The 25,936-nt window shown below is 41.8% G+C and overlaps 1 protein-coding gene across 7 annotated transcripts in view; it reads right to left on the minus strand.

Annotated features, from left to right (window-relative positions):
* The window catches only part of FGGY (FGGY carbohydrate kinase domain containing), a 390,237-nt gene that overhangs the window by 72,023 nt on the left and 292,278 nt on the right, over positions 1-25,936 (minus strand). For all 7 annotated transcript variants that reach the window (XM_045857814.1, XM_045857803.1, XM_045857811.1 and 4 more), the window contains 2 exons: positions 11,868-11,942; positions 3,275-3,395 (listed from right to left, as the gene is read on the minus strand). In XM_045857814.1, coding sequence (XP_045713770.1) covers positions 3,275-3,395; positions 11,868-11,942 — 196 coding nt within the window. The remainder of the gene's footprint in view (positions 1-3,274; positions 3,396-11,867; positions 11,943-25,936) is intronic.

The following is a 25,936-nucleotide window of genomic DNA, read 5'->3' on the forward strand; positions in this document are numbered from 1 at the left end:
TGGAGCTAACTCACAGTGACCCCAGCGTTCTCTGGTCCCCCTGAAGTCTCCAGACACTGGAGAGCACATCCATTCTCTGTCTGTAATGACCCAGTGAGCAGGGCATTATTGCCCTGCTTTACATCCCTACACCATTCTCGGTGCTGGGTTCACTGGCATGCTCAGGGAAGGTTTTGGAGGAAATAAACAAATGATAAATAAGGCAGGAAGAGGGAAACCCCTACTAAAATTGCTGGAACTGGAAAACAAAATCTAGAAGGAGGATCATTTAGTCCCCAGTCAGTGGGGGAGACCTACAATTACTTAGTACACACCAAGTATTTCTTGAAACCACAGTTAACTAAATGCCCAGGGCACAGAGAAATTCTGCCTCTGCATGTAGAGGACGTTTCCCAAGTTGGTGAGGCCCCACTCTTCCTGCTTGCAGCGAGCAGGCTGTTCCTGAAATGGCAGATGTTTACGTACAAAACATTAAACTGTTTTCTCCTCAAACACACCTCTTCTTTTTGGTGTGCAGCTGGCTAAGGAAAGAAGCGAACTAACATTTACAAGTACTTATTCCTTATTACGATTTGCAGGAGGGGAATTACCATTATTTCTATCTTTTAGCAGAGAGAAATGAGGCTCAGAGAGGTACAGCAACTTGCCCAGAGTCACAGAGCTGTTCCCACCCCCAACCCTGCTCTTTCCATCACTCCACACTTTCCCCAAAGCATCTTCCACATTCCACTGGGTTTTCCACAGGCATTCCTGAGAATCATGTACCAGGTCTGAGGTCCCTCGAAGTTTTTCTTTGCAGGAAAACTAGAGCAATTACAATGTGTAAAGGCACCAAAAACTCTACCTCTACACCCTCTGCTCTGTATGTGTCTTTTATAGGAACAAAAGCAAATGTGTTCTTTTTTTCCCAGTGCTGGGTGCAGGAGAGGAAGAAGGCAGCTTTGACTGGAATGTGAACTATTTTATCTGATGCATTAATGAGTTTAGCAGAACCCAAAGCATTTAAAGGCAGATGCACTTTGCCATCACTTGTCAGTCACAGGCTTCCCAAAGCAGAGGAATTCCAGGCCAAAGAAAAGGTCCCTTTGTCTGCGACTGTAACTGGTCCATAGTCAGAGACAAAGGGTCCAGTTTCAATTGGAATCCAAATAACGATTAACAGCTTTTTCATTCAATGGCCTGAAGAACAGTTTCCAAAGCAGAACTTTCTGTGAAGCCATTGCAACCCCTGCTTCTGAGTCAGCTCAGGGATGTAAGGCCTGGAAGGGGACCCACTTTCATAAAGGCCGGAGCCTCCACGCCTAGACGGGAACCGGGGTCACTCATTGCGCTCTGCTCTTGGAGGCCTGCTTCCCATTCCCTCTGCTTAGCCAAGAGGGAATGTGTTAGGCAAGCTGATTTTATCTTCCAGTAGGAAGTGTTTGTGGCTGCTAGAAGGCTGAAAATTGGAAAGTCACTCACAGATCAAATTTTAAGTCTGACTCTTATCTGAACCAAGCTGCTAGCTGAGTTTTAGATAAAATGGGTTTTCTCCAGGGGAAATCACAATGTAATCTGGGTGCCTTTTCATGTCTTTCCTATTTCTGCCTCAGAACGGCCTGCTTCCATAGGTTTTGGACACTCGGAGAAAGAAGTCTTCATCATCAATGGTTACAAACTGGGCAGAAAAGCTAAGATACCTGGGTTATGATCGCTGTTCTGCTCCTTACTGGATGTTTGAGTTTGGCAGTTGGTTTAATTCACCTCCATGAACCTCAGTTTCCCTGTCTGTAAGATGGGGGCATCAATTTCTACATTTTGGTGGTGTGTGAGGACTAAATGTATATGGAGAGATTCATTCACACAACACACAGAGGGAGCTTGATTAATGGTAGTAATTTCCACACCTAATATCCTGATATGTTTGCCCTTAAACTGTGTAGTTTCTTATTTTGTCCTCTGGCTTGTGCCTCAGTCTACTTATCTCTAACATGGGAGGCAACTTTTGTTTGATCTCATAATATACTGGGGTCAATTACACCCATCACATTTGGGAAAGCTCTCACCTGTAGGAATCTGCATAGCTTAGGGGGAAAAGAGGCAAATGATGTAGCAGAGTAGGAGCAGTGAACTTGACCCACTGAGCTGTTAGAGGTAAGGGATCCAGAAGGTGTGGGATAGCAAAAGATCATGATAAATGGAGACCAGTGTAGGGTGGGCTCACATCAGGCTGGAGCTATGGTGCCTGGCCACCCTGGGATGGGTCCTGGGAGGAGAACAATAGTCCCCAGGAGACGCTGGCAGAGATAGGAGCAAGAGGGGTTAAGGGCACCAGGTGTAGAGAGATGGGAGTCCCAGCCAACCTCTGCAACACCAGCAAACCTCCTACCAATGGGGCCCCCTGCTTGGGACTCAGGGGTCTGCTCATATCACAGAGGGATCAGTCCATCAGTCTGGACTCTCTCCATCTGTGTCATGATTTTGATTCTGATGAGGGTCTCAGGGTCTTCCCATCTGCAGCCAGACCCATAGTTCTCATAGTAGCTGGGTTCTCTATTCCTTCTTCAATAGTTTCCTTATCACTTTCTCCCGGTCCTTGGCCCTGCACCATCCTAGGTCCAAAGCACGGAGAGGGGCCCCACTGTGTTTTCATAATATCCCGTGCTCTTCTCACTTGCAGCTCTCGCCACACTAAATTTAACATGTCTGCATGCTATTTGCCTTCCTCAACAGACCTTGAACTCCTTGGCGGCAGACATTATACCTTATTCATTTCTGTAACTTCAATATTCCCCACAATGCCCTGAAGAAGTACTCAAAACTGTTGAGTAAATGCTTGAATTAGGATCCAGCCTTGCTGACCTCTTTTGTCTCATTTCTCACCATCATCCCATGGCTGGATTCTCAAAGAAGTCTCTTTCCCCATCATGACTACGAAAACTCCACAGTTATCTTTTAAAAAACACATGTTAAGCCCTAGCTGGCGAGCTCAGTGGATTGAGCGTGGGCTGCAAACCAAAGTGTCGCAGGTTCAATTCCCAGCCAGGGTACATTCCTGGGTTGCAGGCCATAACCCCCAGCAACCGCACATTGATGTTTCTCTCTCTCTATCTCCCTCCCTTCCCTCTAAATAAATAAATAAAATCTTTAAAAAAAAACACACATGTTAGCGTAGCACACATTCGAAACAATTTGGCACACCACTCATATCCCCCTATTCTCATCCCTGTCTGGATCACGGACACAGCCCTTTGCCGCCAAGCCTAAGGTGACCTTCTCTCCTTCTCAGACTTACCAGTAATGTCTGCATGCATTTGCACAAAAAGGGGGTTCTTGCTCAGGCCTCCACACAGGAACAGAGTGCTGATCGAGTGCCCTGCTGCCTCCATGGCCTCTATAATGAGGCGGGTCCCAAACTGCAAGGGAAACACAGAAGAAAGCATCAGAATGGCAGCCAAAGAAAATGATGTCGACTGTTTACTAAGTGCTGACCCCGTGCCAGACACTGCCCTCAGAGCTCCGCAAACACCATCTCAGAAAGCCAAGACTCAGAGCCATCAGGTTGTCTCTGGTCACGGGGGTCATTAAGTCACAGAGTGTGGACTCCAACCTGGGCCTGCCTGACTGAAAATCTTCATTACTACGCCATTTGCTTTTAGCAGTTGTTCCATGATATTGATGAAAATAAATGACAGTATTAACACAGTTAATGCATATTAATATAGTTCATTCAAGCCAGTATTTGATGAGGGTTACTATGGCCCGGGTGTCCTCTCAGGTACGAGGGATGAAGTGATGGGCAACCCTGCTCTGAAAATAATGGTCAGTGGTCCCTGAGTCAACCTTTCTTCCCGAAATAAGAACTAAAGACGTTTGTTCCTTGAAAAAGACACCAACAAATTAAGCAGCAGAAACATGGAAAGAGGGCTCTCATTGCACAAAGAATGTGAAACTCAGACTTGGGGATGGCAAAGGGCTAAAATGACCTTGTTTTCACCTGAAACCAGGTAGTGGTTCCCATAATGAAGCTTCCAGAGTTGGAATCAATTCCCAGTCAGTCCTTAACGACCTAGGATGACACGGAAAGCACCTGCTCTGGTTGGCTCGGGCCTCTGCTGTATTTTCTTCTTAGCCCTGTGTCTTACTATCTTCATAAAATTTGTTATCCTCATCCTTTACTAAACTCAGCAAATAATGTTGAGGCTTGGGAAGAGGAGACCCTCGTGGGATCATCAAGATGAATCTTCGTGTACGATTCTTTAGCTTTACAGCTAAGATTTTCAAACAGCTAAAACCATAATTTATTTGGAAGTTCAAAAACTTTAAGTTCGCAAATCATAACTTTTTGGGGATAGGGATTAAAAACAAAAAAAGATGAATTGTGATATGGACTTAGATGACAGGAAGTAGTGTTTTGTTTTGTTTTGTTTTTTGGTGGAGAGATAACCCTTAAAAAGTTTAGAGATGGAGCAATTCTGGGGAATGACAAAGTCCTAGGTGTGGACATGCAAGCGAGATGCTGAAGTAGTCAGAGGAGAAGGTCAAGGGAGAGGAAGAGGTCAAGGATCTGATAGGCCACAGGTGGTGCAGCCACCAAGAAGGCAGGTTTGAGCTGGAGAGACTGCGTGGGCCAGTATCATGAATGAAATTGCAGCACTGCTGGCAAGTTGATTCCCCAGCACAAGGCAGTGGGGAAGGGGAGGGCGGGAATAAGGTAGTTTAGCTGGAGGGTATGCCAAATCAGAGGCTTAACCAAAGTAAAGTATGGAGACTTAAGAAGTGGTCCAAATGTATCTGTGACCCCCAGGGGGTGGAATGTAGAGCAAGCGAAGCCTCTTTTGACAAGGTTGTCTGCAGAGCTGTGTGTCCTGGTGCCTCCAGGAGAGGGAGTGACTAGAGGGTGATCTGGGGACCAGGCAGCATGAAATCCTGATTGCTGCAGAATAAATGATGAGGGAGGAAGGCAGTTGAGAAGCAAAAACACAGCAGTTCCAGCCCAAAGGTCCATGGGGTTTGTAGAAGTTATTAATGAATTTGGTAAGAATATGGATTAGGTAAAATTTGGGCCAACAAAGATAATTCACAGCTGTAGTGTTTTTTTTTTTTTAATTAAAACATGTTGTACCACATAAGGCCAGATCCTGCTTATTGATTATGGGTTGATTACCCCCAGATGTTCTTTCCTAAGGTTTTTGGCAGTCATGAACTCTCTTGAGAACATAATAAAACCTACTGACCTCCCCAGAAAAAATTTGTATACAAAATATTATTATGAATAATTTTAAGAGGCCTACAGATGCCCTTATGTCCACCACTGATCATTGAGTGCCCGTGGATTACAGGTAGGCCTCGACTACTCTAGAGGCATGAATCTACAGTAGCTAAGATCACGGCTTTTGAATTAAAAAAAAAAACCTAGGATGGTATTAAGGCATTTCACCTCTTTCTTGAATCAAACCTGTACCTAACCTTTCTAAGACTTCATTCTCATTTTTTAAATGGGAATAATAATATCATGTTTGTTCCTTTGAAAATTCTGTGTATTTTCAGAATTAACATGAAAAAACTGAAATGCAATTATAGGCTTCATAAAATACAGTGAGCCTTACCTTGCAAGGCTGCTGCTGTAGTCAGAGTGTCAAGGTAGCAAAGTGTCAAGAACATGGAAAGTGTTTAGAGGTGAGAGTCATTCTAGTCATTAGGCCTCTGCTACCCACTCAAAAATCATCTCCAATCAATGAGAAATTTAAAGACTACCTACTGTTATCCCCATTAAGGAGTTATATGATTTGCTTTAGGCAACGGAGTCCATATAGGGGGTTAAATGCCTCCCAATAGACACAGAAATGCTGTGCAAAATTGCTATTTCTCATGTTTCTAAAACCAGGGACTTGGGCTCAAGTGCCTAGAGGGCCTGGGTTGAGATTAACACAAAGCCCATTGCCTGGGAAAAGGAAAGAAAGGATCCAATGAGGGCACTCCCTCAACAGGGGCCGTGACAGCCTGTCTCTGCCTCCCCTGGCATTGTTGGCTGGAATTTCCCACTCGGCCTGGCCTGTGGCCCGGCCTTCCCTCCACTCAGTGAACTACTCCACCCTCCTTGAAAGGCTTTGTGCTAAAATGATTTTGTGCTCACCTTTCTGGAAAAAGTGTTTTCACAGAGAAATTTAAATTAAAATTAGGCTATTCCACTGGGAATGTACAGAACCAAATGCAAATCAAGAGACTTCAAATGCAAATAGTACTTTTTAAGGGTCTATTCTAAAAAGAAAACTATAGCTGAACAGGCTATGGATAAACTGGGTGTTTGACAGGTCTTTCAATTAAGTGTGATCAAGAGGGAATTTTATTTCGAGGAGGGTTTGTGCACAGTCCTGAGTTAACTTCATTGCAATATCTCCTCAACTTCATCCTATTTCTACAAAATACCAACCATAGATATTACTACAGAAAGGAATTTGTTTAACTTTAACTTATCAACAATAAACAGGTATCAGGGGCCTTCTTCAGAGCCAATGAAATAAAATTTTATTTTCAAGTTTAATGTTCTAAGAAAATATTATGAGAATGCTTAATTAAAATGCATATTTTTGCCTAAAAGATCAGCACAGCCAGGTACTTTTGCAAAAGAGAATGAACTCACAATTCAATTGATCCCATAATAAAGTCTTATTGAAAAATCTCTTAAATTGCCTTCCCTTCATGGTATTATAAAGGTCATCAAGACAATAGACAAAATAAATATGATAGCTTTTAGTACACGTACAGTCCATTACATACAAGATTGATTTTCCAAATGTCTGGTACTTGGGAAAATGTAGTGGGCTCCCCTCACTTCCCACTCCTCACACTGCCTGTGTTAAGTTTATCCTCATTTACACATTTTAAGGCTTCTGATGCAGTGTTGTTAGCAAGTTGGGGACCTCTGTGAGACAATCTAGCCAAATTGACAATGTTTTCTAAGGGTGGCAACTCAAAACTGTTCTTGGGAATGCCTGGAAGCTTATTTTGTCCATGAAGCTTTTACAAATAGATCAAAGAAAAGTGCAGCATGGTGAAGCGCAAAGAGCAGCAGCGTGGGAGTGAGACAGAGGTTCAAATCCCGACTCTGCTATGCACTAGCTGTGTTGACCTTGACAAGTGGTTTCCCCTTTATCTGTAAAATGAGGACAATCTCATCCACTTACAGGTTACTGTCTTAAGCCACAGGTGGATAAGGCACTCTGTTTGGTGCCTGGCACTAAGAGTGGGTATCAATGACAGGTAACAGTCATTATCATCACGTGATGGTGCCCCTTGACCTATCCTGTGGGGCCTTGTTCTTCACGTCCACCTCTTAGCAAGGACTCAGAAAGATGAGCATCACACAGCTCTGGTTTTCCGGGAATATTCATTTCAGTGCAAGCAATTCATTCCACTATAATAAGACTTTTCATACAGTAACATGAATGAATCAGAAAATGTAAGTTCTTCAATACATTATCTATTTAGTTTTATTTTAGAAATCCCAGCTCTGCCACTTACTAGTTATATGGAACTGAGTGATTAACCTTACTATGACTTAGGTTTCCAATCTGTGGAATTACACACATGTCAGATAATGTGTGTGAAGTATTTAGCACAGTGCCTGGCACGTAATACCCCAAACTACATTATTTATTACCCTCATCATTACTATAAAACTTGATCACTAAATGTTTTTACTGCTGATGCACATTTTTGCTCTCCATTTTCATTTTACTCATCACTCCTTTCATTTTGATGGATGTCAGAATTGTCTGTTTTTGACCAAGTCCCCATAAATAAAGCAAGCTGATTGATTTCACCGAACTGGTCAAGCTATTAAATCAAGAAGACAGCTACTTTGGAAAAATCAAGTCAAACTGGTCTATAAACTAAGAGGACCATTTAATCAAGTTGGCTGATTCCATACTCCTACATAGTTGCATTCAAGACCACACGTTCCTTGAGTGGTGGGAGAGTTCTGTTCTCTTATCAGATGTGCATGGCTCCTGGACATAGCTGAACACGAGAAAAGCGCCTCCGTTGGTGATACAGATATGTTAAAAAGATACATGTGGTTTCATTATTTGAAACAATGAGGCCGGGAAAGAGGTATGAAGAAACAATCATCAAATAACATATAAATAAGTCCAAATAGCATATAGCAACTTTGTTTAAATAGGTATGTTTCTAAAAATGAATTTTGAATATGAATTAAATGAACTGAGTTTTCCTCTATGTTGGTTCCTATTTTCTTTCCAGAGTGGCTAAGTCTAACTGGATCACCTGTTACATTTTGGAGTTCCTACCATCCCTGAAACCCTGAAAGCCATTACCTACTACCCTGAAAATGTACTTTCTAACATGCACACACACACAATCTTTCATGTGTGATTTCAGGGTTGAGAAGCTGCTTGTAGCCCAGCCCACGCATGGATCACCTCTGGAGAATAAGATTCCTTAAATAATCAAGCTTTTAGAATTTTGTTTTCATTCTTGATTGGCCTTTGGTTTAGGAGCTCCTAACGTTTTAGATTTAAATTGTTCCCTTTCTTCCTATCTTACCATCAAAGCTTTCATTTAAGCAGCTGATTATCTAAAAACAAATACTTTTGTATTCTAAGAAAGCTTACTATTTAAACAAACCCCGTGATTAAATTTTTGCAAAGTGAATAATTATCATGTGTTTTATAAATTTAGACATTCTTAATTCCAGTTTTTTCTTATTGCCAATATACATGGCATCTGCTTACTTGCTTCTATTTAATTGAACTTAGAAGATAAATTAGACAAATGAGAAGTACAATGTTCAAAGACTTTAACACCTTTCAGCTATCTGAGGTTATTAATAAAGCAGGTGAAGATCTTTATTAAGATTTCCTTCCGAACAGACACCCATATCTTTTTGGCAAGATCCCTTTAATTAAGAATCTCTGTCACAAAAGCATATGATATAGCCTGGGGAGCATGAGGTTTAAAGTTTATTGATACCATAAGTCTCTGTAAAAATGGCATTAAAACTCCCACAACCACATCAGAATTACAACTAAACTACACAACAACCATCATTCAGAATTGCCTAAAATCTTGCTGAATGAAAGTCCTACAACTAAAGATATAAAGAAGCTGCCACATCGAGACTGGTAGGAAATGCAGAGATGCTGAATAAGCTGGTTCCACACCCACATGTAGTGGATAAAAACTGAGAGGGATATCTCAGCTGTGGAGATTCCCTCTGAGGAGTGAGGGGTCCCATCCCCACACCAGGTCCTCCAGCCCAGGGTTCCAGTGCCAGGAAGAGAAGTCCTCATAACTTTTAGCTGCAAAAACCAGCCAGGATGTGGCAGAGTGAGACAGAGGGCTTCTGGGTTCCCAGGAAGTTCCTCTTAAAGGGCTGCACACAGATTTACTCAGTCTCACTTGCTCTAAGCTCCAGCACTGGGGTAGCAGCTTAAAAGGCACCAGGGACACAAGGGTAGGAACTGGACTTTCTGGCATCAGGGGCAGCTTTCTCCAAGACAGAAGTGCTGGCAGAGGCCATTGTTCCTTTTCTGAGCCCTCCCCCTAAACCAGGTAGACACCATATCTGAGCCTCCATCAACCTAGCTATCACTGTTTACCTGACCTGGTAACTCCCTGAGACCCCCACACTCCTAACCTGTGGGCCTACCCAAGTTGTTTCCAGTGGCTTTTCCACACAAATGGCCTGTCTTGGCTCACACTTCAGACTTTTCTATCATCTCTTGAATAAGCAGCATCTGGCCTTGGCATACCCTGTATCTCTCACTAAGTGGCCCCAGGACCAGCACTAGCAGAAGCTTGCCTTGGTTCACCACTTGGCCTCTCCTAGGCAAAGCTCAGCACAAGTAGCAGTCATCTACAGACTGCTTTGTAGCTCAGGCTGGGTGATCCTGGGCAGAATACAGGTGGTAGCTGACCTTGGCCTGTACCTCCTGGGAGGCCCTAGAGCGAGTATACCTAGTAGACAGCTTCAGACCATTTTGAAGCATCACCTGACTACCTCCACAAGCAACATACTCAGGGGTGGACTCAGTGGGCATCAGAGCCCTGCTGAAGAAAGTCCTGCTCCATGGCGTGACCCTTCATGGTGGTCAGAGCCAGTTTTTGCAGCCAATATATATACATGTAAGTCTTGCCCACTGACTTGCCAACAGCAATCAAGGCTCAACTACAAAAGAAGGGTATACACAGCCCATATGTAGGTATGGGGGAGGGGGTGCTAAGTATCTAGAGTATCCAGCTCCAGAGAACAAGAAGGCTGTGCCACTGGACCCTGCAGGACACCCACTACATTAGGTCACTCTATCAAGCTGGGGAGACACTGCAGCTCTACCTAATACATTAAAAAAACAAAAACAAAAACAAAACAACCCACAGTGAGGCTGCCAAAATGAGGAGAGCAAGAAACATGTCTCAAATAAGAGAACAGAATGAAACCCCAGTAAAAGAACTAAACAAAATGGAGACAAACAATATACTAGATGCAGAGTTCAAAACACCAGTTATAAGGATGCTCACTGAACTTAGGGGAAGAGTAGATGAATTTAGAGAGAACTTCAACAGCATAATAAAGTACATAATAACCATAAAAAAGGACCAGTCAGAAATGAAAGATGCACTAACTGAAATGAAAAGAATAATTTACATGTAGAGTAGATAGAGCCAAGAAACAAAACAGTGATTTGGAATATAAGGAAGTAAACAACACCCAGTCAGAACATCAAGAAAAAAAAAGTAAAAGAAATAAGGATTATGTAAGGAGCCTTTGGGACAACTTCAAGTGTACCAACATTTGAATCATGGGGGAACTGGAAGGAAAAAAGGGAGCAAGAAATTGAAAATGTATTTGAAAAAATAATGATGTAAAACTTCCTTAGCCTGGTGAAGAAAATAGACATTCAAGTGCAGGAAGCACAGACTCCTAAATAAGATGAACTACAAAAGGTCCACACCAAGACACATCATAATTAAAATACAAAAGGTAAAGACAAAGAGAGAATCTTAAAAGTAGCAAGAGAAAAGCAATTAGTTACCTACAAGGGAACTCCCATTAGGCTGTCAGCTAATTTCTCAACTAAAACTTTGCAGGCCAGAAGGGATTGACAAGCAATATTCTAGGTGATGAAAAGCAAGGTTCTACAACCAAGATTACTACCCAGCAAATCTATCATTTAGAATAGAAGGATAGATAATGAGGTTCCCAGATAAGAAAAAGCTAAAGAAGTTCATCACCACCAAACTAATATTACATGAAATATTAAAAGGTCTTCCTGAAGAAGAAGGTGAACAAGAAAAAAAAATAAAAAATATGAATGGTAAAATGGTAATAAATACATATCTATCACCAATTGAATCTAAAAAGCAAAATAAACAAATTAGCAGAACAGAAACAGACTCATACAAACAGAGAACATTTTGACAGTTGTCAGATGGGAGGGAGGTTGGGGAAGAGAGTGAAAAAGGTGAACGAATTAAGAAGTACAAATTGGTAGTTACAGAATAATCCTGGGGATGTAAAGTACAGCATAGGGAATATAGTCAATAATATTGTAATAACTACGTGTGGTGTTAGATGGGTATGAGCTTTATCTGCATGATTACTTAGTAAGTTACATAATGTCTAATCACTGGGCTGTACACTAATATAATATTGTATGTCAACTGTAATTGAAATATTAAAAATTAGAAAATGACTGCTTTAAATTTATAGGGAAATACAGTTGATCTTTGAACATAGGTTTGAATTGTACTCATTCACTTACATGCATATTTTTTCAATATATACTATACAAGTATTTTCTCTTCCTTATGATTTTCTTAGTAACATTTTAAAATTTTTTAAAAGTGGCATTAAAGTATCTTACAGCAATGGCTTGAACTGTAGCCAGGTAGAGAATGGCAAGATCATCAAGGTCCTGAGACAGTTTCAATCCGGTGACCTAGAGAGATGAAAACAAAAAAAGAAGATGATGGCCAAAAGGAACTACCGTGGATAGAGTCGGTTCCCATGAAACACGTTCAGATGTGTTTCTTGCCAAAACAAGTTCATATGCAAATCCCCTTTTTGTCAGCTGAATGTGAAATGACTACTAAATCATTTAATCTCCAGACCTGGGAAAACTAGTTCTTCTTCAGAGAAACCCTTTGCCTTGAATTAAACAAAAACCAAACAAATACTATAGAAAGATTGTGTTTGAGATTTCTGAGCATGGAATAAAATTTCTTTCCTCTTTAAAAAATCTGTTATTACAAACATCTTTCACTTACAGGAATCAACAACATGTAGCAGGGGCATTCTTACAAAAGCTGACCTTATTTCGAATTCTGCTACTGTCAGGACTCAGTGTGACAGCATCCAAAGAGTATTCAGGGTAAAATAATATGTCTGCTATAAATGTTATATCTACTAGGGGATAATTTAGAATCTGTGGTTTGCAAGGGAATCCCATTAAAATCAATCGGAACCACATGCTTATATGGAGTGTGTCAATCTCTGAGAGATTCCAGAACTGAACAGGATGTTGGGTTGGGATGCCTTTGAGACTCATTCGCCATCCCACTTTCATAACTCCCATTCATCAAGGTGTTCTCTTGGGACCTTTCTAGAGGGTTAAGACCGCTGGTTCTGACAAACCTAGTGTGAATTTGTGGACACTGATACCAGAGTTTACTTTTTATTTTCACATTACAAAAATTAATTCACCTAACATACTTTTACTCAGGGCGTACAGTATACATGGTCCAAAATTCAATGAGGTGGCAATGTGCACCCTATGTTACAATAGGGGGGCCAGGAGGTCTCTACACAGGCCCCTCTCCTTCACCTCTCCAGATTCCATCCCCAGCCGATATGCAGGGGCCAGTAGTGGCCTGTTGGCAGGACACAGATACCATTCTGTTACTGAAACCAGAAAGTTGGAAGCACTCTTCCTTGACTTTTCTCCCCCTTCCCATATTTAGTCAGTCTCCAAGTCTTGTATATTTGATCCCCCATTTTTTTGCCTTTATGCCTTCTTCATCCTCACTGTTTCATGCTTCCTTAAACTAGGCCACCATTTTGTCCTTCCTCATTGCTGAATTAGCCCTGAGCAAATACTTCTTTCTAATGGTGCTCCTCTCTACCATGGAGCTACTGATTATTCTCAAATACAAATCTGATCATGTAACTAACTCCCTGTTAAAAATTCTCCACCTTACCCTGATTTAAAAAAATTTTTTTTTAAATTTTAATCCTCACCTGAGGACATTTTTTTCTCATTGCTTTTAGAGAGAGAGAAAGGGAGAAAGGAAAGGAGAGACAGAGACATCAATGTGAGAGAGTAACATTGATTAGTTGCCTCCCATACATGCCCAGATTGGAGATCGTATGTGCCTGGACTGGGGATTGAACTCACAACCTAGGTATATACCTTGACTGGGAATTCACAACCTTTTGGTCATGGAACAATGCTCCAACCAACTAAACCACACCAGCCAGAACCTCTTTTCCCTCAATGAGAGGCAGAAATGTCTTCTTCCTAGGCTCGCCCCTGTTCACTACTCCAGTGTCCAAGCTTGCTTACTTAGCATCTTGTGTGCCAGCTATTCTGAGTACTCATCTAAGTTTGTTAATAAGGGGATTCCTGCAGAGAATTTTTCTTGGCAAATATTTGGGCAGCTAGATGAGAAAAATGTCTTTAATTTTAACCCATAGGAGCATGGAAGGTCTGAATGAGAGACAAGAGAGGAACTCTGGGGGTGCATTCTCTCAAGCCAATAACTCTCTGGGAAGGGACATCTCTCACGAAATTCTCCAGAGATCTACATAGATAGTGAGCATGCTTGAACTGGGCAAAACATAAATAATGCTGACAATATAGAAGTTCATTTCATAATCTTCCTCAGGAAATAATTTGCCTACGGGAACACAGAGGATGGAAACCAAAACCTAGGTATTCTGACAGACTTTCCTGATGTTATTCACCACAGTGTCTTCAATGCCTAGCACAGTGCCTGGCACATAGCAGACACTAAGTTAATACGTGTTGAATGTGTGAATTAGTGACAATTCTACGTTCCCTCTTCCTTTTGTACACTGTTCTCTCCTAATATTCTTTCTTTCTGTCGTTATACAATTATGAGAAGACAATGTTTACTACCTTGGTTCCTCATACACTCACAGAGGGGAAGAGTCATTTGTTCCATGCCCTGAGAGAGAACTCTGAAGATCACTTATAGCTGTTTGCTCTGTGCTCCCAGCACCTCCAACCTCCATACTTACCATTCCTCATTGGAGGAGTGGCTTACATAAGACTGGAGTAAAAGTAGGGTCCTTTTAGTGTACATGGAAACTTTGTGTGAACTAGAAAAAAGGTGCCCCCTTCCAATGGATTAAATACATAAGGCATCACATCTGGGAAAATGAATTATAAAAAGGAACAGAGTGGACAGGATTTCAGCCCTGTCATATGCCCCCTCAACTGAATGTCTTGTGTGAGTAACCAGCACCATGACATGCAATAGTCCTGGTCATGAATGGTCTCAGTCTCTCTTTCTCTCCCTCCTCTCTTCTATACTCACCTAGCCTCAATAACATCTCTGTTGTGGGTCTTCTGGGAAAGCCAACTGCGCCATGGCTTAGAGCTCTCTTCTAGAGCCTGTCTAGAAGGCAGGCCACTTCTGGCTTCCTCTCCCTGGTCATCAGTGTCACATGAATCAAGTCATGTTCACCAGCATGACTGTGTATGTATCTGCTTGGCAGAGCCACATGTTCCTAAAGGTTAGTCCTGAACCAAATGTAAGTAAATTGTAATGGGGGTTGGGGAGAAGTTTGACTTGTAGATAAGATGTACTCTATTAATTTGTTAGAAATCTCAGTAATGTGTATAATAGCATTGATACTATTGCTAGTTCTATTCTTCAATTAGGAAGACTCCAGAAAAGAGGAGTGTCCTATCACCAGATTTAGCTTTCTTAATCCCCAGCAAATATTCATAAGAAATTCCAAAAAGTATTAGTATTTGAGCAAAAAGATATCATGGACCCTTCTCTAAATTTCTAGTGCCTCCTGAGTTCAGAAATCACAGTGCAGAAAAGAGAAGATAGAAACTGAGAATGATATAATAATGTTACTGAGCACTAAATTTAATTGTTGAGCTTGTTAGGAGCTATGACAAAAGGAGATACATAATGGGTGACATAGCTTTCCTTTTTTCGATACATAAAACATACCTCTCCTTCAAGGAGAAAGAGATATTCCTGGGAAGAAGACACTTAGTACTGAAGGGCATCAGCCCACACACTTCCGTCATAGACATTTCCAACATGTCCTCCCCACTAGCACCAGGGCTATGGAGTTGCAATGTGCCTCACTGAAAAACATTTCTCTACAGTGCAAAGTTACTATGGCCGGGGCAAAGAGGTCCCTGCTTCCTTGACATCAAACCTGATATGCAGATAGAAACAGTAGAGGGCATACGTTCATTCAGTCCATTGATGCTTAATACCAGGGGTCTCAGCCCTGCCTTGACACAAGTCGAAAGACAGTCAGCCCCAGATGGAACTGGCTGCCATGTGGACCACCTGGGAGGCCAGAGAGGGACCTTAGGGAGCTGTGTTGGTAGGAAAGGGGCAGCAGTGCCCTGGGAGTTCTGGGGACATGTCCTAGAGTAGGTACAGCTTCGTAACCAGTGAGAAAACTGGGAGAGGACTGATGTGTGGATACCCCTGGCTGAAGGCTGAAAGGTTCCATCAGTAAGAAGAAGTGGGAAGGAAGCATAAGTGGAAGAAATGTGTCCACAGATGTGCACGTGCCTGTTTTGAATGTCTGGATGAGACAGTGAATGTATGGGGAAGTCCCATGGGACAGCTGCAGTGGTAAGCATATTTATTTATTTTGGCTATTGTGTAATGAGAACTATAAGAGAAAACACAATTATTTAGAGATGTGTGAAAGCTATATATGTTGGCCAAAGAGATGCAAATTGTGTCTGATCATTTCAACATCTTAGATAACCATTATAAAATGCTTATGTACATCTTGGGATTTGTTAGCTTAGAAGAGAGGTGTAGATGAATGAAAAGATGATGAACTTAGGAACAAGACATCTGGATTTAAATCTTGACATTCCCCCTAACTGGCTGCATGACAGTGTGAGTTTTGTATACTCTCTGAGCCTCAGTTTTTTTTACTTATAATATCTCAAGGTACTTGTATGAAGATTACATATCATTTGCAAAATGCCTTACTTTTTCAGCAAGCTGTACTGAGTTTACAAGAGCTAGACACCTGTAGTGCCAACCGTGGGTACACAGGTGACACTTAAGTTGGACCCACGGAAACACACACCAAGGCACATCATAACTATATTACCCAAGATTAAAGAGGAGAGAATCTTAAAAGCAGCAAGAGAAAAGGAAACAGTTACCTACAAAGAATTTCCCATAAAAGTATCAGCTGATTTCTCAAAAGAAACCTTACAGACAAGAAGGGGCTGGAAAGAAGTATTCAAAGTCATGAAAGGCAAGGACCTATATCCAAGATTCCTCTATCCAGCAAAGTTATCATTTAGAATGGAAGGGCAGATAAAGTGCTTCCCAGAGAAGGTCAAGTTAGAGGAGTTCATCATCACCAAGCCCTTATTATATGACATGTTAAAGGGATTTAAAAAGAAGTAAAATAACAACACAACAAACTCATAACTATCAAAACCGAATGTAAAAAAGCAAAAACAAACAAAGCAAACAACTGGAACAGGAACAGAATCACAGAAATAGAGATCACATGGAGGGTTATCAGTGGGGAGGGGAACTCTTTCCTGGGATCCTGGCTGAACGCAGATTTCCTGAGACCCAGCTCCAGATCAACTGAACCATTACTATGGGCCCAGTGACTTGCAGTTTTGGCCAGGCTCTGGTGTACAACAAGGTGTGGGAACAACTGTCCTTAATCTTGGTATTGTGAATTCTAGGTTCATAAGCCCTAAAATAGCTGAGATTTTAAAAATGTATTAGTAACTTAGCTGAGTTTTGTCCTTCTTCGTTAAAGAATTGAGTATATAAAGGGGAGCTTAAAAACAAATTCTCAAGGGGTCTCTAAAAATTATAAAAAACAAGAAACAGTATTACCAGTCCTCAGATTCATCTAAGGTCATCAGAACTTGGTGGGGTATCCATAGCTCAGGGGAAGTGGTGGAAAGCTTTTCAGTACATAAAGGAGCTGGAGAAATGCTCTGTGTGCTCCGTCACTAATGAAGGTGAAGCTGATGGACAGCGTGGACATGAAGATGACCAGAAAAAGATTTATAGAAAACTCCGGGAGAGAAGAACGGGACTGAGATCATCCGCAACCTGGAGGAGAAAGGAGACAAATCTCCCCAACAACACGCACAGGCTTCAGTGTCAAGAATCAAGGCTGACACCTGACATTGCCTGGAACTCCCTCAGATTTGGGAAATGCAGATGAATGTGTTGACATAATGTGGTAGACAGAATTCTAAAGATATTTCCCCAAGATTCCTACCCCCTAGTTACTCAATCAAACATTAATCTAGGCACTGATGTAAAGAAAGTTGAAGATGGAAATAGTTAGTAGCCAGTAGACCTTAAAATATAGAGATTATCCTGGATTATCCAGTTGGGATCAACATAATCACATGAGCTCTTAAGATCAGAAGAGGAAGGCAGAAGAGTTAATCAAGAGATGTGGGAGAAGGTGGCAGGAGAAATGAGGCAGAAATGGAAATCAGAGTGACTTAAAGCACGAGAAGGACTAGACCAGCCACTGCTGGCTTTGACAGTGGAGGAAGGGGGAAGGAGCCTAGAAACGCAAGTGGCCTCTAGAAGGTGAGGACCCTTGCCTGACAGTCAGCCAGGAAACAGGGACCTCTGTCCTACCACTGCACGGAGATTAATTTGGTCAACAATTTGAATGAATTTGGTAGCAGATTATTCCCATCTCTGCTGATAAGAGCCCTTGGTTCTAGTCTTTTGAAAACTGGAGTAGAGAAACCAGCTGAGCCAGCCTGGGCTTCTGATCTGCACAAGTGGGAGAAAATAAATTCAAACCCCTAAGTTTGTGGTAATTTCTTAAAGCAGCAACAGACAAGAAATGCACACATGACAACTGGCTGATGGACTGACACTGTCCCTCACAACCTTATTCTATCAGTGAACTCTGCCCTGCACAGCACGTGTTCGCTGGCTGTTTGCCAGATGGACTGAGCACTTCACACCTTTGTCTACTCTGCTTCTGAGGCTCTAAATCCAAGTTATTTTAATGTCATGCACCAGAATCCCAAAGCCATTCTGGTCAACTGTCCTGGCCCCTATTTGTTGTCATTCAGGCCTGCCTTGGATTTACACACTAACTCGAATCCTATCTTTGGTCCTCTGGCCTTAGTTCTTTTCCATTACTTCTCTTCTAGGTCTTCCCGGTAGATTTCTACTTGATTATGCATTCCCTTGGGAAAAACTCTGTCCGTAATCTACCCCCTCTTCCAGTTTTATTTGTTTAGTGTATAAGGAGAAGATAGAAAGAAAGAATAGTTTACTTCTGTAACATGATTTAAAGTCAGTAAGATGAGGGGAAAGTATGGCAGACACAATAAAAACAGACTAAGGTTATGAAAATACAAAGATCTGGCTTTTATTTTAAAATTATTTTTCTCCCAAAGAATGTCAATGACCTCAGTTTAAAGTATGTAGGTTCTATCACTTCTGGTCTTTTTTCCTCTGGGTAAATAAGAGATTCTCTGAACCTCAGTCTCTCCACTCTTTTAAATGGGAGCAACAACACCGTCTGGCAGGGTTGTTATAAAAGCTGGTGATGATGCCTATAAAGTATCTACCATGATGCCTGGCACAATCATGGTTCCTCAAATATGCTACCTATTATAAATCACAATACTAGCTGCTAAATTAGTTGTTTCAATAGGAAAAAAACTGCAATATCAGAAAGCTAGTTAAATGATACTGAGGATTTTAAGCTTTGTTCTAGGCTTCCATTTTCCACAAGCAAAAACTACCTGTAAAAATGGCTAAACAGCCCTGACCAGTTGGCTCAGCTAGATGGGCACTGTTCCGCAAAATGAAAGGTTGCGGGTTCCATTCCTGGTCACAGCACATGCCTGGGTTGCAAGTTCGGTCCCCAGAGAGAGCATGTACAAGAGATTCTGTCCCTCCCTTTCTCCCTCCCTTCCCTATTCTCTAAAAAATAAACAAATATAATCTTCAAGTTAAAAAAATTACTAAAAGGATATTAAATGACAAAAACACCAACAAATTTATGTCAAAGGGCCCACATGTTGCCAAGGCTTCCAAATATATCACTCAAAAGCTGCTCCATCACCCATCGCCCCAACAGAGGAAGCCTCAAGGATACAATCTCTGGCTTCCACTGAGTTCTTGCAAATACTCATCTGAGTTGCTAACTCCATCCACATCTGACTCTGTTTAGTGATGCCCACCTCTAGCTAGGATTCAGACCTCTGGGAACTGGCTAAGATCTCCCAACGCTTCTTTCCTGACTCTCTCCCAGTTTTCCACATGCACACTTGCTCTGTGCTTGCTTTGAAGAGCCGCAGGAGCAGCGCTCTACCTCCCCAGCAGTGTGAGTGCCATGTGGCCTACATGAGAAGGCACTGCTCTTCAAAAAGCTAGAAAGTAACTTTCCATTCTGGGTAGAGCTATACTTGCAAAACAAAACAGAGGAAACATGTTTCAACCAGTGGTGAATGTGGTATATGCTCATGCCTGACATGTCTCTGAGGTCATTTAATTCTTTGAGTGGGTCCCTCAGGAAAATAATTACTTAAAAAATCAAAATGAAGAGGTCACATTAATTTTAGAATAAAAACTGGTCATACATACAAGAAGGAAGGGCTCTTTCAGAATTCCTATAGCACTAGGTTCTGCATGGTACACCAAATTTCAGTTTCCTGTTGTGTTGGTGAGGAAATTGAGGGCCAAGGACTTGGATACAGAGAAGACTAATCTCTACACCTGCAAGAAACATGGTTCCTGCGATGGACCAAGTGATCATTCGGCTTCTCTAGCTGGTTGTGTGTGTTGATGACGTCCATGGCTGATGAGCCCAGGTGATCCTGGAACTAACTAAGGTGGATGGCTCGTGACAGGCTGCCCAGGATTCAAAGGAGACACTTAGAATCCAGCTAGCAGACTTGTGAACATGTAAGAGCCATTGGGAAGGAGGCTTAGATTCAAAAGCATTTGCTGTCATTGCCCGTGCAGGCATGTCAGTCTCCCGCTGGATTCTGACAAGATGTGCAAGGACACCCGTGCCTCTCCTGCTTGCTGATGACAGACTCACCTCACAGACCTAACCTCAAAGGTCATGCGAGCAGCACACTTTCAAGCCAGGATGCAAATACAGGTCTGACTTTAATCCCTGGGCTCTCTTTAATGTTGCACAGGGGCACAAACTTTCCAAACCGCCACTCAAAATAGGAACAATGTCTGTCTCTGTCTCCCTCTAAGACACAAACACACACATGCACACAACTAAAACATACAACCATTCCTGATGGTGAGAATTCAGCTTCATCTGTCTGTATGTGTGACCATGTCTTGTTTCTTCACTTTAAAAGAGCAGTTTTCAACCTTTTTCACCTCATGGCACACATAAACTAATTACTAAAATTCTGTGGCACACCAAAAATATATTATTTCTTGATATGATAAAAAAATACAGGTATAATTTTGATTCATTCACATGGGATGGCTATTGTGTTGACTTTTGTCGTATTTTTATTTGACAACCTAAGGGAAAAGAGGTCAGTGGCCCTGACGAAGTAGTCGGGTATTGCATGTTTTTAAAATTCTTGTGGCACACCAGTTGAAAATCGCTGCTTTAAAAGTAAGCATTTTTGTTTTTTTTTCTGGTTTTAAAGAACCTAGAACCACCAGTGTTAAATGTTTTAACAGTGATTGATTGCCATTAACCAAGCTTCTGCTGAGTTTAAATATTGCACGCACAGCCCTTACCTCTCCATGCCTCATTTACTAACTGGGAAGGAGAACTATTTACATAGGTGGCTACTTGGTCTGGCATTATTAAGCTGCCCACCCCTAACCTTCATTGCTTTTTAGCCTAGTTCTGTGGGTTGATAGTACATCACCAAAGGAGAAATAAAACAGCTAGTCACGTGGCAGGGAACCAAAAGTTAGCAGAACAAAAGGAAATGATTCTATCAAGCATAATGGTGAGATGCCTGGGTTATGCCCTGTTCCTGCTTATGAGTGTAGGCACCTAAAGTGGAAGGGTTTAGAGCCAGGTCAAACCAGGAATGGGCGATTACTTTTGAAATCTGAGCCAGTGAGGTTGGGAAGGAAACTAGGACCATTACTGAGAAGAGACAGGGTCAGAGCTTTAATCCGAGGACCAGGGCAAGGATGAAAGTGGGAGAAAGAGTGAGAAAGCTGGTGCTCAGAACAGAGGAGCAGGGACCTGGCTGAGGCATGTGGTTCAGAATTAAGCCACACATGATGTAGCTGCTAGGACTCCTTTTTTATAGTCCCCAACACATTTTGCAAAGTCCAGAGTTAAGAGTTAAGGCAGGCCCTGACCAGTGTGGCTCAATTGGTTAGAGCGTTGTTCCGTGGACCAAAGGTCGTAAATTTGATTCCTGGTCAAGGCACAAGTCCAGGTTGTGGGTTCAATCCCTGGTTGTGGTGCATACGAGAAGGCAACCAATCAATGTTTCTGTCTTATACTGATGTTTTCCTGTTGTGTTGTCTCTCTCTCCTCCCTTCTCTCTCTAAAAGCAATGAAAAAATGTCCTTGGGTGAGGATAAAAAAGAAAGATAAAGAGTAAGGCAGCCTCATGGGGGTGTGCATCCTAAAAGTCAGGATTCATGTTTTGTTTTTGTTGAAGCTCTGCCATTTCTTGGGATTGTGACCTCGGACAGGTCACTGTTCATTCCTCATTTGGCAAATAAAGGTTAAAATAATTGCTTAACCATAGGCAATATTCAGTGACTTCTCTGACCTAGGCACTGTTGAAATTTGTAAAGTAAAGAAGCTACAGCCCCCACCCTCAAACTGTTTTTCTAATAAATTTAAAATATATGCTACATCTTATGACAGTTCCAATCTTATTTTCTTCAGTAAGAAACTATGATTTTTATTGCCTTCAATGTAGGTTTTAATTCTGCTGTTGTATTTCTGGTTGTCTTTATCATTTCCTTCTCATTCCACTGACTGTTCATCTGAACTCATTTTATTACTATTAAGTTTCTGCCCTGTTTCTTAGAGATGTGCCTTAAAAACTCCAATTGAATATGCCAAAGAATTTTTAATGTTTTCTTTTGGTTCTGGTAGTAAATAATTTTTAAGAGGCCTTTCCTTAAGTGTTCAAAATAGTATTTCTTTTTCTTTGTATGCAATACATTTTTCCTAATGGATCTACTTTATTACTTTTTTATTCATTCTAACTAGAGTTATACATATTCAGTGCTTCCCAGCACTCAGGCCACATGATTCAATCCCAGCCCCTCTCACTGGAACTTGGATTTGGCACAACTCACTGCCAACTCCCAGAGGTGGCAGTTTTTATTTTCTGTGGATTTGTTGGCAAGAGGGGCATCACGACTGCCTTTCTAACCTAGAGCAGACAGTCCACGCGTAAAACGACACCCCTCCTCTCAGGTCACAGGGTTTTCTTGTCCCTGCCCTTTAACAGTTTTACTCAGGATCCTCAGAAGGCAGAGCATCACCAATTATCCAAAATCCGACTTCCTGCCCTGTGGGCTTCTTGGCAGTTTTCTAACGGACTGAACTGAAAGGGAAGATAAGATTTGGGTCGTAGAAGAGTTCTGGGAAATTAAACTCACTGCTGCTTCCAAAAAGCAAAACAAAACAAAACAAAAAACCCTCACCACAGCAGCAGAGTAGAGGGATGCCTGCCTTGTTTTAGCCTTAAAGAGGCCTTGCAGTTTTAAGCGAGGTGAGCAGAAGGAAGAGAGGTCCAAACTCTTGTGAGGCTGGTGGTTTATTTGTTCACATGCCCATATTATGCTTATCAAACAACTTACATTTAATCTTTTAGATTCTGGAAAACCTTCCTAGACTCTCTCTGAGAATGTCAGTTCTAGTTTTCCTAGCTGAATATCATCTAATTGTCAAAGTCAGCATGAACTTATGCTTTTTTTGCATCTTCACAGGTACTTTCAAGTGAAGTAGAGAAAGACTACATGACGGCTTGCTGGTCAGATGCTGCTTGAAAAGAAAAAGCCCAAGTCAGGTGTTTACTGAGCACCTCCTTCAGCTCGCAGAGATGTCTGCATTACAAGATCAAACTGTATGGTGACGACATGCACACACAGAGAGAGATGTACAACAATACCCTTTCCTACTTCCCTATGCACTGGGGAGCGATACAGCTTCTTTTTCCTTTGTGTTCATAACAGGTGATCAATAAGCACTCTGGAATGAATGAACGTCATCAAAGCGAGCGTAGAGAACTGGGAGGGTGTGATGCTGCTGCAACAGAAGGAGCACAGGAAGTGCTCTGTGGTTTTCTAAGAAAACACCTTTTTTTTTAAATTATCAAGATAAAATGCTAAATGCAACCTATTATTGGTAAGACAGTAATACAAGGAGCCCAAACTGTAGACATTCACACGCCATTCTCTCGCCTCTCCTCCAGAACACCACACACACTATGATCCCCTGGCCCCAACCCTCTTCCCCACTGCCCTCAGTGTCCATGCCACCTTGTCACCTCCTGTCTGAAGCCTTTCCAGACTCTTGAGGCCAGGTGGGGAAATCATCTTGGATGCATCCAGGGAGCCTGGGACTCTGAGTGGCATCTGGACTTGAGCCAGCATCCCTATTGCCTGTTTATATGCCATCTGCCCCCCAACACAGTGATACTCCCGAGAGCTAGAGCTGTGGCTAGGTACTCTTATACACCCCACCAACTGTAACAGGGCCTGTGCTTGCTCAGATTATTAATTAATTGATAAGCACAAGTGCTCACAATTATAATAAAAATAGGAGCCTTTTCTCTTAGTTAACCTGGACATTAACATTGGTATTAAATACTTATCATATGAATAATAAGAATTCATCATTCAAAATATGAAATTGTTCATATGTATATTTCTCTAAAGAAATGAGTGATCTCTTTATTATTTCTATACTGACTCTCAATTGTCAATAAGTACATATTAAATGCTTAGTATGTGCCCAGTGAAATGTTTCAGGAGCCAAAAGAAGAACTCATATATGGTTCTTGCCCTACAGGGATTATCTTGATAATTCTAGTTGCTATGTATACATTTCATCAAGCACTCCTTTTCCCTCCCTCAAAACACCCTCCATGAATGTAGGAATTACTGTACCTTATTACTAGTGCCTGGCACATAGTAGGTACCAAATAAATATTTACTAAATAAGTGCTAGAGACAGTAGACATTGTAGGCTGTGACAGAAGGATAACATGACACTGGATGGGTTTCGAGGTGACTGTTTCGATGTCATCCAAAATTGGATTGAGGGACAGATTTGGAGAGACCCATTGTGGGGGAAACATTTTAGCCCAGAAGAATTTCCTTCTTGCTCTCTTATCTGGGTCACATTCTGTGTTGTGATGTATACTCACGGAGTGACAGCTATTCAAATGGAAGCCTAACATGAGAGCAGTTATGAAAGAAAAGCATCTCTAAGAAATATCAAGTGAAACATGAAGTATATTTATAAAATAAAATCTTTTTTAAAGGGTAAGCATATCAGGGTTTTTCTATGTAATTGGGCATATTTCCCCAGGCAAGAAATCTCCTTTGGTAAGTAAGTCCTTTCTCTGATGAGACAGACAGTCTTCAAAATACTCCACAGACTCCTTTGGAATTACATTCTGCATTTGGGCTACCTTTATGCGAATATCCTTGTGATGTTAATTCTAAAGTCTTTGGATGTCAAGCTTGGTTTTAAGAAACAGACAGAAGCCACTGGGAGCCAGGGCACTTGCCATGCCGGCTGTTGAAACTGGGTAGACCGAGGCTGGCAAGGGAAGGGTCTCGAGGGAAGGACTCCAGACTCAGGATCATTTTCCTCTACAACTCTGCTTTGTTTTGGGGTCATTTTATGAAATGGTCATGCCTCTTTCTTCTTCAGCATTTTAACTGTCTAATACATGTGGCTTCAGATATTTGTCTTTCATTAAGACACTCATTTTTGTACCCATGCAAAATGTGTTCTTCCCCCAGCCTCTGTGTACACCCAGAGCAGAGCGTCAGTTATGTGAAAGCACAGCTTTCGCACTGAAGCCTGTGTCCCCTTGGCCTGCTCCCAGCGTCCCCCTCCTGCTCCCACAAGGCCAGACAAGGAGGCCAACTCATTATTTGTTTTGTTGACACACTTCACAGACTCCAGACAGACACAACTCTTGCCATGTCCAATTTTCTTTTTACCTTGACTCCCTCTTCCTACAAGAAACTGATTGTACCAACAAGGTAATGAAAATAAAGATCAGGTATTCCTGTTGGCATCATAAAACTATTTGGAACAATCTCAGTGAAATTAGTTACAAACCACAGAGTTCTGATTCTTGAAGTTCTTCAAGCCAGCAGGCCATAAAGTCCGTAAATAATGCACTGCTCACAACCTTCACTCTGAACTCCTGCCTTAATTTACCTGATACTCTGCTTCTCAACTTTTTGGATTCTGAATCCATGACTTATTTTATTATTTGTGACCTCTCCTCGGCTCTTGAAACTGAAGCTTTACTCTACTTCTCTAGCCTTCAAACCCTTCACCCATCCTCAAACATGATTCTTGAGAGCTATTCTGCTCTCAGCCACCTAGTCTCACTTGGCCACCAAGATCTTACACTTTAGCTTAGGTGGTTATAAGCTCTCCTACCAAGTTCATCCTGGCTTCTCCGGGAAGGCCCAGAATCTCTGAGGTGGAAGGGAACCTAAAGGTTACCAGGAG

This window comes from Phyllostomus hastatus, unplaced genomic scaffold (assembly GCF_019186645.2).
Source record: "Phyllostomus hastatus isolate PE091 unplaced genomic scaffold, TTU_PhHast_1.1 phas_contig_147, whole genome shotgun sequence".
NCBI classification, from domain to species: domain Eukaryota; kingdom Metazoa; phylum Chordata; class Mammalia; order Chiroptera; family Phyllostomidae; genus Phyllostomus; species Phyllostomus hastatus.